Raw genomic sequence first — 12,808 nt, forward strand, 5'->3', positions numbered from 1 at the left:
ACAAAATGCTAAAGATAATTAAGTATTTCTAGCACCATGGATAATAACAATAATTATTGTTCCATTTTCACTTAAATTTGTACATATGTACATGTATAATTTTAGAAATCATAACACGGGAGGTGATATTTACATAAATACTGAGAGTCATGCCTTAATACTTCACAAATAGTTAACAATATACCTGTTTCAACCAAGCACACCGATAATTATATTCATCTTCACTTCTTCAGGTTATGAAATACGAGTTTATGTTACAAAATTTCTCAATTCTTGTGTGAAGGCTGCCATTTTGTCCTACTTCCGGTTTAGTTTTGTTTATAATCTCAACTCGAGGTCAGATTGATACAGATGTTTTCTGAGGCAAAATTGTTGAATGATATGCATTATTTAATGATTTGAACTGTATGTTTGTTCTCAGAATGAAATATTATGACATAATTCGTTCATCAGTAAGAGTTGAAATATATGATTTTTCCCGCAAACCGGAAGGACAGTAAAAGTAATATCCGTATTGTAAATTAAATTTTTATCTTAATCAACTAATTTTTGTGAAAAAAATACAACATTTTTTGTTCACTTTTGTTTATTTGTGCAATATCTTACACATAAAATGTGCAAGTCATTGTCAAGAACCGAAATATTTAACATTGTATTTCGGAAATGACACCTTTCTGATGGTGTTACGAAATTAATGGAAGAATCCATTATTAAATGGGGAAATCAACTTCACTGTAGCTCATCTAAGCTGTAGCCCTTTCCATTTTGAAGTATAAGAACTTTTAAGTTTTTTCTTTTAGTTGCCATAGCAACCATAGTTTAGCATGGAATGGCATTCTTTGAACAATCTTGATAGAGCTTCATACAAAGAGTATTCCTGCCAAGTTTCATCAATATTGGCCAAGTGGTATTACAGAAGATGTCGTTTGAATAAAATGTGGACGGACGCCGGACGCATTTGATTGGCCATCCTAAAAGCTCACCTGCACTATGTGCAAGGTGAGCTAAAAACACAATTACCATTTATTTCAACAACGGTTTATATAATATAGTGAATTGATCATCAGACGAAAATGAAAGTAGCAACTATTGTGAGCCGGAAGTACATATTAATGTATGCAATATGATGGAACATTAATTATACAAATGTCATTAACATTAATAACACACAATTAAGTCCTGAAACCGATTAAAGCCACTTTTACGATGTGTTAATAATACATGATGAACGGCAATTAAAATTACTATGAAACTTGTGAATCACGAGTGACAACATCTCACCTTGATGTCGCTGACCTTCCATCAGTCGGCTGTTTTTACATTTCGACTTATTGAGCTGAAAATAAGTTGGACTTTAATTGACAGGACCAAATTTTCTTTTCGACTAAACAGGAGTCTCAGTAAGTCAAAATTTGACCTAAGCAGAGTTAAAATACAAAGATAAAGAAGGACTTTAGAAAACTTTGACTAACACAGAATTTTGAGTAAAGCGATTTTGACTTATTGAGAGTCAACTGTATATCAACATGTCAGTTTTGTCATATGTGTTTTTTTTGTCCAAGTACAAGGAACCCCAAATATGAGTCATGTTTTTATATTACATAATGCATATTTTGTATATTTTGTATCTATATTTTACTGTTTTTGTATTTTATAATTTAAACCTTTAAATAACATGTATTTTTACAGTAATAACTTCTTCAAACTTTGGGATAGAAACCATCATTCTTAACATGTCAAACATACTTAAGATATTGTTAAATCTTAAGCCTAGGAAGCACTTTAGGTCTTTCTGGCACCTCTCTTTGTTTAACAAATGGACTGTTTTTATAGAGTAAATACAAACAAATACAGAATAATAGTTGAGTAAAGTAACACAGCTTTGTTTCCTTCTTAGTTTTTGACATTTATACAAACAATTCCAAAACATACCTATAAAAGAGACAGTTTAAGGTTAGACAGTCATAATTTCTTGGACTGTCAATAAAGGATATATTTTGACTTATACTGTCTATGTGTTTTTCTACAGGTATGTTAAACTTTATTTTATATTTTAACTCATGTTAAACTTTATTTATATATTTTAATTCTTTTTCTAAAATCTAAAGGAAGTGATATTTTGTAAACTTACTTTAGTTACTGACTTGTTAAAATGTAACTTTATGTTGTACTTACAACATATTTTTCATAGTTTGACTTATATTGTTTGAATACATGAAACTAAGTTCTTATTACATTTAATATTGATTTCTGTAATGTAAATTAAGTATTTTATTATATACATTTTGTTGACATGGTACCTGTTACCTATTTTAATTATCAAAATGTTAATCTAATAATGCTAAGTGAGTAATTATTTCCCCAACTTAATTTTAATTAATTATTGCTATTATCTTGAAATAAATTGTCTAAGAATTTTATATATTGACATACATGTATTGAGTATTCTTAATTAAGAATATTTCTTATTATACATTGTATTTGTAATATAATTTCTTGGACTGTCTAAAATATTACCTGTACGAAAATGCCTACCCTGACTACACCCTGATTTGACATGGGATAAGACATTTATTCCCAGCCAGATTTTTTAAGGTATTCAGTTGACTATAGAGGAGACAGAATTCTATTTTTAGATTTTTTAGTATACAATATATAGTGTTTTCAGGGTGGATTTCGCAAAATATTTAATTAAATGAGCCAGAAAAAATACCACCCTGAAATGGAAATCCAGGGCAGAATTTTCACTCACTCAGATTTTTAAAAATAGATTTACTTCTGGTTAAATTTAGAGCAATTTCAGGGTGGGATTAATTTGAAATATTTAAATGAGCCATCATTCACCCTGATTTCTTTTTAAAAAGTCAGGCCAGACTTTTTTCCTCCTGTACACAGCATGCCCATTCACGCACTACAGTGCGTAATTCACGCACAAATTTCTAGATGCACGCATAAATATTGTAAGCAGGGGGTACATGCACGCAAAGTAAAATCGTCAGAATGAATGTTTGGGATAGTCTAATATGCATATCAACTAAATGTCGTTGCCATCTACCAATGGTTAGGAACAGTCTAAACCCAGTCACAATTGCATACATGTCTGCTTTCAAAGTCATCTCAGTCTGATTCGTAAATATTTTAGTCATGTTTTGACGTCACATGTACTGTCTTAAGAAAAAATGTTTTGGTTATTTACAACTTCCAAAAAGTATTTGGAGTTCTCCAATGATCAGCAAAAATTTAGTCACTTGATTTTTTAACAACTACCTTCAATTGTGAGCTTTATGCATGTCATATGAAATGAAAATATAAACAATTGAGAATTTGAAATAAATGTACATAATTTCGGATATACAAAATTTTGGTCATGGGTAATAATTGTATGGACTAAACAAAATACCAGTGATTGTAATGGCTGTTATATTGCTACCTAAAGTGATTAGTTTGTGTAATACTAAGTGAAACAGCTGTTCATTAATATCATTATGACTAAAATGTTCTTACAAACAAAAACATGTTTAAACTTATGTGTACCCCCAGATTTTGAAATGTACCCCCAATTTTCAATGACAGGGGGTACATGTACCCCTACATTTGAAATTGAGTGGGCATGCTGTGTACATCCCGCCCAAAAAAATTGCAAATCCCACCCTGAAATTAAAACTAAAAATCCACCCAGATTCCTGTTCATTTTAAAACCAGCACCTGAACATATTCTTAAAATTTCATCATATTCTGAGCATTATGTGTATTTTAGAACAATAGGTGGTCACAAATTGCCCATAACAAACAAATTAATTTGATGAACTTAACGCTGAATTGGGCATCTTCACTATTCATTGGTGACTATTTTCTTATAAACTTTTTATCAATAATATTTAGCAAAATGATAAGTAAGTAAGAATTTTGTTTCACTTATCTGTATTTGATTTTCATACAATTAAATACATTTCAAAAGTCATTCTTGTTTGATATTTCCACTAGATAGCTGTCAGCTTTAGTATATATTTCCACTCTACGTATAGTATCTCACTAAGCACTTGTTGTAGCACAGTTAATCTGCAAAATATATGAAAGCAGTGTAGGAATATGTTATAGACAACTTTCAATTTATATATTAATCTAAAAGAAAAAAGTAACAACTTAAAATAGATCTCTTAAATAGTCAGGCAGAAATTTGTCCATACACTGTGTAGTTTTAAAGGTATAATATTGCATTAATTGCAATCAAAACTTCAAAAGAACATATTATTGATGAAATTATTTTATTTATTTTATTTATAAACATATATTTACAGAATTGCTGAAGCCATTAATTCTATAAAATTTGCAGGGATGAAATACTTGATTAATATTTAACCTAATTTTGATAGAAAATGAAAAATTAGATATTAATTACCAGTTATATTTCTTTCCTTGTATTCTTTTGTTCCTTTACACAACAGAACTACACCATTTTCTTCTTCTTCATCCTGTCATCCCAAAACATTTGGCTTCAACCTAAATTTTGGAAATAGAAAAAAACAAATATGCAATGTCATAAATTTTATTACATAAGACATGACTTTTGTTTTTAAAATGGAATGATCAGAATGTATAGTTTATTTTAATTACATTTATATATACAGTTTTTTTTCAGAATACTGAGTTTATAAAATGCATAATTATATGAAAAAATAAACAAGAGGGCCATGATGGCCCTGAAGTCGCTCACCTGTATATAGGCCCCCAGAGCGGGGCCAGTTTAAACCCAAGGGCTTTTGTTTGAACAAACTTGGTAGACACATTAGAAGATATTTCATGCTAAACATCTAAGGTTTGGCTCGTTGAGTTTTTAAAAAAAAGATTTTTTAAGATTTAACTATACAAATATAGTTAAAAGCAATGACACACCTAGGGCGGGGCCAGTTTTGACCCCATTTGACACTCACTAGAAGATGTTTCATGCTTAATATCTAAACTCTAGCTATTTGGGTTTTTTTAAATCAGATTTTTAAGTTTTTGCTATACACATATAAGGAAAATCAATGTCCCCCGGGGCAGGGCCAATTTTGACCCAAGGGCTTTTATATGAACAAACATTGTAGACACTCACTAGAAGATGTTTCATGCTTAGTAACAAAACTCTAGCTATTTGTTTTTTTTCAAAGAAGATTTTTTTTTTTAAGTTTTTGCTTTACACATGTAAGGAAAATCAATGACCCCCGGGGCAGGGCAAATTTTGACTCCAGGGCTCTTATTTGAACAAATTTGGTAGACATCCATTAGAACATGTTTCATGCTAAATATCTTAGCTCTAGCTCTTTGGGTTCTTTAAAAGAAGATTTTATAAGTTTTTACTATATGCATATAGGGAAAATCAATGACCCCCTGGGGCGAGGCCAATTTTGACCCCAGGGCTTTTATTTGAACAAACTTGATAGACACTCATTAGAAAATGTTTCATGCGAAATATCTTAGCTCTAGCTCTTTGGGTTCTTTAAAAGAAGATTTTATAAGTTTTTACTATATGCATATAGGGAAAATCAAGGACCCCCGGGGCGGGGCCAAGTTTGATACTAGGGACAAAATTTGATCAACTTTGGTATTGGACCTTCAGATAATACAATATACCAAATATCAAAGCTCTAGGCCATTTACTTTCAGACCAGAAGATTTTTCAAGTTTTCACTATATGTATATAATGAAAATTAATGACCACCGGGGCAGGGCCAATTTTGACCAGAGGGCCATTACTTGAACAATCTTGGTAGAGGTCAACTTTACATTGTTTCATGCATAATATCTAACCTGTAGCCTTTACAAATTCAGAGAAGTAATTTTTTTAGGTTTTACAATATACATATATGGAAAAACCTATGACCCCCAAGGGCGGGGCCGATTTTAATTCTAGGAACAAAATTTGAACAACTTTGGTTTTGGACCTATAGATGATACCATAGACCAAATATCAAAGCTCTAGGCCATTTACTTTCAGACCAGAAATTTTTTTCAAGTTTTCACTATATGTATATAATGAAAATAAATGACCCCGAGGGCCAGGCCAATTTTGACCCGAGGGCCATTATTTGAACAATCTTGGTAGAGGTCTACCACACAATGTTTCATGCCAAATATCTTACCTGTAGCCTTTGCCAATTCAGAGAAGATGATTTTTTTATGTTTTACTATATACATATTAGAAAAACCTATGACCCCCCGGAGTGGGGCCAATTTTGACACTTAAGGGACAAAATTTGTACAACTTTGGTATTGGACCTTCAGATGATACCATAGACCAAATATCAAAGCTCTAGGGCATTTACTTTCAGACCAGAAGATTTTTCAAGTTTTCACTATATGTATGTAATGAAAATCAATGACCCCCCGGGGCGGGCCAATTTTGACCCTAGGGCCATTATTTGAACAATCTTGATAGAGGTCTACTACACAATGTTTCATGCCAAATATCTAATCTGCAGCCTTTGCCAAATCAGAGAAGAAGATTTTTTTTAGATTTTACTATATACATATAAGGAAAAATCTATGACCCCCCCCCGGGGCGGGGCCAATTTTGACACTAGGGACAAAATTTGAACAACTTTGGTAGAGGACCCATAGATGATACCATATACCAACAAGAGCTGTCACAGGAGACAGCCAAGCTCGACTAATAAAATACTGGACGCAGTAAGGAGGACAAAACTATGAAAGAAAAATCAATTATGTATTAATATGTATTAAGTTATAGTAAAAATATAACATTTGTTAACATAAATTCCAAGATCAAGGGAAATAATTCTAGAAATAGTCACGCCAGAGTTATGAACCTTGTCACACAACATGTGTGTTATGATAAGAAATATATATTTGAAGTTTGAAGTAGATACCTTAAAAAGTAAAGAAGTTATACTATTTCTTAAAGAAAATCCTAAGTTCAAAGAGAGATAAATCTGTGAAAATTGCTTTAAGAGTTATGAACATTGTCACATAAAATGTAATTGATGATAAGGAATAAGTATTTGAAGTTTGAAGTAGATACCTTTAAAACTAAAAAAGTTATAGTAAAAAATAACATTTTTCTAGTAAAAAAATCTAAGTTTATGGGGAGATAATTCTTGCAATATTGGTGCTAGAGTTATGAACCTTGTCACATAAGATATGGATGATGATAAGGTAGATGTATTTGAAGCCCTTTAAAAATAAATAAGTTACAGTAAAAAATAATATTTTTTAAAGGAAAATTCTAAGTTCAAGGGGAGATAAATCTGAAATTATTTGTGCTAGAGTTACAAACCTTGTCACATAAGATGGGGATGATGATAAGGTACATATATTTGAAGTATGAGGGTGATCCCTTCAGAAATAAAGAAGAAACAGTAAAAAATATTATTTTTTAAGGAAAATTCTAAGTTCAAGGGGAGATAAATCTTAAAAATATTGGTGCTAGAGTTATGAACCTTGTCACATAAGATGGGGATGATGATAAGGTACATTTATTTGAAGTATGAGGTTGATCCCTTAAGAAATAAAGAAGTTACAGTAAAAAATAGTATTTTTTAAGGAAAATTCTAAGTTCAAGGGGAGATAAATCTGAAAATATTGGTGCTAGAGTTATGAACCTTGTCACATAAGATAAGGTTGATGATAAGGAACATATATTTGAAGTTTGAAGTTGATACCTTAAGAAATGACAAAGTTATAGTGAAAAATATTTTACTGCACCAAAACTTTAATCTGAAATCTGGATGCGGACGCCAACGCCGGGGCGAGTAGGACAGCTCTCCATATACTTCGTATAGTCGAGCTAAAAATCAAAGCTCTGGCCCATGTACTTTCAGACAAGAAGATTTTTTAATTTTGTGTTTTTTGAAATCCTTTTCTGGCCCTATGACCTACATATGCAACAGACCGGAACCATTTGAACAACTTTGAAAGGGGACCACCCAAGGATCATTTCTGTAAAGTTTGGTTGATGTGCAGTCATTGGTTTCAGAGGAGATGTTGTTAATGTTCAAAAGTTGATGACACACGACGCACGAAGACGGACGACGGACACAGGGCCATCACAATAGCTCACCCTGAGCATTGCTCAGGTGAGCTAAAAATATTAAGAACTGTAACTAAATTATAACTTACCATTTATCTGTTACAATTGGCTAATCTCCCTCCATTTTTTCAAAATAAATAACAGAGTTTACCACATCTAATGTTCCTTGTTATATATATGTTTAAGTTTCACAATAAATTTCCAAAGAAAATTCTGTAAAGCTGACAGGGGTAGTTGAATTTTTAAATCTCATTTTCTATATAATTATCAAAACTCATTTATGTATAAATATATGTAAGTTGATTTATTTAATTGAAATCACAACTTAAGCCTCCAATCTTTCTAAAGAAAATGACCATGATGCATGGTGTGATTTTAAACTTCTGTAGGTCAATCTGTGGTATCTTCTCTATTTTCATCTGCCAGATAGCCCAGTTTAACATAAAGTATTTTGAAATACTGGATAAAGTTCTGCTTGAAGGTAATATTTGTTTATATAAACTGGAAGCTGACCTTAGAAATACAAGATTCTGTGCAGATTGTGAGATGATGGATAAAAACTAAAAATCTTGTACATTACTTATTGGCAGAGCTGCATCAGTACTAAGCGTGAAGTACTTAAGTACCAGTACCAGTACTTGGCAAATTATGCAGTACCATTACCAGTACCAGTACTAGATTTTAGCTCGGTACTGCAGTACCAGTACTTTTTTTGGTGAAGTAATTAAGTATCAGTACCATTACTTTTATATATTCATCAAGGTTTGAATAAATACAGTGTCAAACAAATAATTGCAAATATTATTCAGCAAAGAAATAAAATCATAATTTACTTTAAAGTTAACATAACATGTTTACAACTTTATAGTTTTAACATACTTTTTACAAACAATATTTACAACATATATTCATGTCATATCTAATTGTTTAGTAACCAGTCAACTTTATAAATACAATGCAATCATCTTTCATTTAAAACACAACAGTCTTTTGTTGCTTTTCACACCTTCACACCTCTGTTCAATTTATACCAAAGTAAATAACAACTTTTTATGGTGCTAACAATATCACTTTTTTCACTTGAAATGGGTTTATTTAGAATAGAAGAAATTCATGAATGTAGGACAAAACCCCACCAGTTAAAACCCCACCACTCAAAATTTTATAGAGTGGACGAAACCCCACCACTACATTTCATAGAGTGGACAAAACCCCACCACTAAATTTTATAGAGTGGACAAAACCCCACCATTTAAGTTTTATAGAGTGGACAAAACTTTCTTGTTAACATGTTAAAAAACAAACAATTGTGCATCAGCAGAAACACAAAATAACGTGTGAACAACTCATCAATATGGAGTTACAGTTTGTAACACCTTTTTTGCAATCAAAACATCAATAAATAATCTGTTTAGTTCTTCAGGGATTAGGATTAAGTTTTTTGTGTACAGTTTGTAACACCTTTTTGCATATTGCACATGCAAGATGTACATGCATTGTTAATAAAATTGTTCATTCTGATATTACACAAATGTTAATAAAAAATAAATATAAAAAATGTTATATTGAAATTAAAAAATAAAATGTGAAAAAATATGTATATTATATACATGTATATTATAATTCATCAAATCTTGCCCAATAAGTGGTGGGGTTTTGTCCACTCTGTGAAATTTAGTGGTGGGGTTTTGTCCACTCTATAAAATTAAGTGGTGGGGTTTTGTCCACTCTATAAAATTTTGAGTGGTGGGGTTTTAACTGGTGGGGTTTTGTCCGTCTTCCGAAATTCATTAGTGTTTATTTTGCTCTTTTACTAGTAAATACAAAGTAATAAAAGGTTTTAAAAGGATATTTTAGAGTAAATAGTTAATGAGTCTGTTTATCTTAAATTAATTTTTACTTAAAGTCTTTGGTGTTTTTTATGATGAATACTATGTTAACATTTGAAGGAATATTGCAGCAAATTATCACTTACTTTTTCACAAAAATAAAATATAGTTCATGTAATTTACAGCTTTATTTTATGATAACAATTGATGCTTTTTTTAATTTTTATCAAAACCAAAAGTACTGGGTAATGCAGTAGCAGTACCACTTTTTAAGACAGTAATGCAGTACCAGTACCAGTAGTAGCAAAATTTTGTAAGAGTAATTCAGTATCAGTACCAATACTTGCAAAATCGCTGCAGTACGTACTGCAGTACCAGTACCAGTAATGCAGCTCTGCTTATTGCTGACCAAATTATGCATTAAATTAAAAATTATTTGTCTAAAGTAATATAAATACAAACAATTACTAAGTAACAATTATCAATTTTATAGACAACAATGAATCATGTTGAGCTAAATAATCTACATATTGAATTTTAAAAAAAAATATGAAAGAATAATTCAGTTAATTAACACAATTTTTGTTAAGTTTACCATAAATCAACTGAAACTTTCTAGAAATAGACACTATAATATTTTTTTCTTCTGAATATTAAACTTATCTGAACAGAAATGTAAAATGTATTACTTATTATATAAAAATATTGCAATATTCATTTCTAATAACTCTAACTAAGAAAAATCAGGCTGGAAATGAAGAACTTTTAAGACTGTAATGAAACAGGTTCTTGAAAATTTTCAAACATTGAAATATCTGGGTAGATTTTGCTTATATTTCTCCAAGTCAGTAAAATCTGTGTCAAAATATTTTCAAAGTGCAAATATTCCTGCCTCCACCCTGACTTTTACCAAAATGAAGACGATGTCAGGGTAGAAAAAACTTGAATTCCCATGTGAGATTTATTGAAAATTCAGGGTCCATGTCTATTTCACCCTGATTTTCACAATTCTGGCTCAAAACAGGCCTGAATCGGACCTGATTTTCGAAAAAGCCATGCTGATTTTTTGTATAGGAAAGGATATATTTTGACTTATACTGTCTATGTGTTTTTCTACAGACTGTAAACAAAATAACTATCCTTCCCCTCAAACATGCAGTTCGTTAAACAAGTATGAATCAAATTTGTAAACAAATAACAATGTAAGCAAATTTCAATAATTTGACCTTGCAGGATTCTTTTACCCAAGTATAAATCAAATACATAAATAAATAAACAAGAGGGCCATGATAATCCTGAAATCTTTCACCCGAATATAAAAACTCTCAATGAAAAAGAATAATTTTGACCCAAGGGCTTTTTTTAACAAACTTGGTAGACACCCACTAGAAGATGTTTTATGATTTATATCGAAGTTCTAGCTCTTGGGATTTTCAAAAGAAGTTTTTTTTAAGTTTTTACTATATACACTACAGCCTCATTATTACGCTCATGTTGGGGTCCAATGTCTCAACACCGCGTTCTAAGGAGGCTCTCATTAGAACGCTCATTGGGAAATTACCGCATTACCCCACCCACCGCCAACGCTGACGATTTTTACTTACTGTTCAATGAATATCGACATTATCTTTTTCTAAAACAATTCTATGATGTAAACATATATTATATTCACAAATAATACTAATTATATTTAAAAGAAACAAAAAAAAACTTTTGAAAGAAAAACATAAATCAAGATAGTAGTGTAAACATTTAGCCATTACACTGTAATTTACAGTCCAGCTTTAGTTGTGTCTCCTAGTTAATCAAACGCCATTTACTTCCTGTCTCGGCGGTTCTATTTACAGTGCAGGATTTTAAATTGATTTTGGGCTTGTGTGGGTTATTTAATTCAGCGAGGTTTACATGTCACAGATATGTGTGTGAATTTTAGTTTATTTATATTCACCACCGGTTGCCCATGTCAAAGTTATGATATGAATTTGAGATTTTGGAAACAATTTGATGCCTGACTGATGGATAGGTAAAACAACAAAAGAGCGGAAAAACGCTAACCTGTGCATGTTCTTCACACCTTTGGCAATCATAAATGTCCTTATTACAATTGTTTATTGTACTTGACTGTCAAATTGAACAAGCGTTATAGCACGCTGTAAATTTAGATCTTTCTTTTTTGGGAGCCAAGGTCTATGAGCGCTATACTGAGATTAGCATTATAACAGAGAGCGATATATCGAGGCTACAGTGTACATATAAGGAAAATCAATGACTCTCCAGAGTGGGTCAATTTTTCCCCGAGGGCTTTTATTTGGACAACAACTTGGTAGACACTCATTAGAAGATGTTTCATGTTAAATATCTAGGCTCTAGCTCTGGTTTTTTTTTAAGAGATGATTTCTTCAGTTTTTTCTTTCGGTTGCCATGGCAACCAGACTTCTGCATGGAATTAAATTCTTTGAATAATTTTCAAAGGTGACATAACTGTGAAGATTGGATGAAATTGGCTTTGTGGTTTATGAGGCGATGTCGTTTAAAATAAAAGTTTACGACAACAGATGGACAGACAGACACAGAAAGAAAAGCTATCACAAAAGCTCACTTTGTGACAGGTGAGATAAAAAATGATGACCATTTGTAGTAAAATTCACGTAATGCCTTAAGTTTTGCTTTATAGTGTCTTGTTATTGCATTGTCCAATATTGAATTTATCTAACCTGATATAAACAGGCTTTTGTATCTGAGTATAATTACCTTGAACACTAGATTTGGGTGTGCACCATTTGAGTGTTATAGTATTTATTGGAATGCCCTCCTTAGATGGAATCATCAAACCCTCCACAGTTCCTGCAATATATATTAAAATATATATATAATTATTATGTACTTAAATAATTCTGAAAACACATATCCAACAAACAGCTCCTGATAACAAAGGTTATGGTCAACCACA

At 31.3% G+C, this 12,808-nt stretch overlaps 1 protein-coding gene across 1 annotated transcript in view; it reads right to left on the reverse strand.

Annotated features, from left to right (window-relative positions):
- Positions 1–1,318, reverse strand: part of LOC132725733 (integrator complex subunit 13-like) — an 86,084-nt gene extending 84,766 nt beyond the window's left edge. Inside the window, exon 1 of the mRNA XM_060710921.1 lies at positions 1,282–1,318. Within this exon, the coding sequence (XP_060566904.1) occupies positions 1,282–1,303 (22 nt within the window). The 5' untranslated portion in view covers positions 1,304–1,318. The remainder of the gene's footprint in view (positions 1–1,281) is intronic.
- Between the last annotated feature and the right edge of the window lie 11,490 nt (positions 1,319–12,808).

This window comes from Ruditapes philippinarum, unplaced genomic scaffold, assembly GCF_026571515.1.
Source record: "Ruditapes philippinarum isolate M1 unplaced genomic scaffold, ASM2657151v2 ctg884_1_1_1_1, whole genome shotgun sequence".
NCBI lineage: Eukaryota > Metazoa > Mollusca > Bivalvia > Venerida > Veneridae > Ruditapes > Ruditapes philippinarum.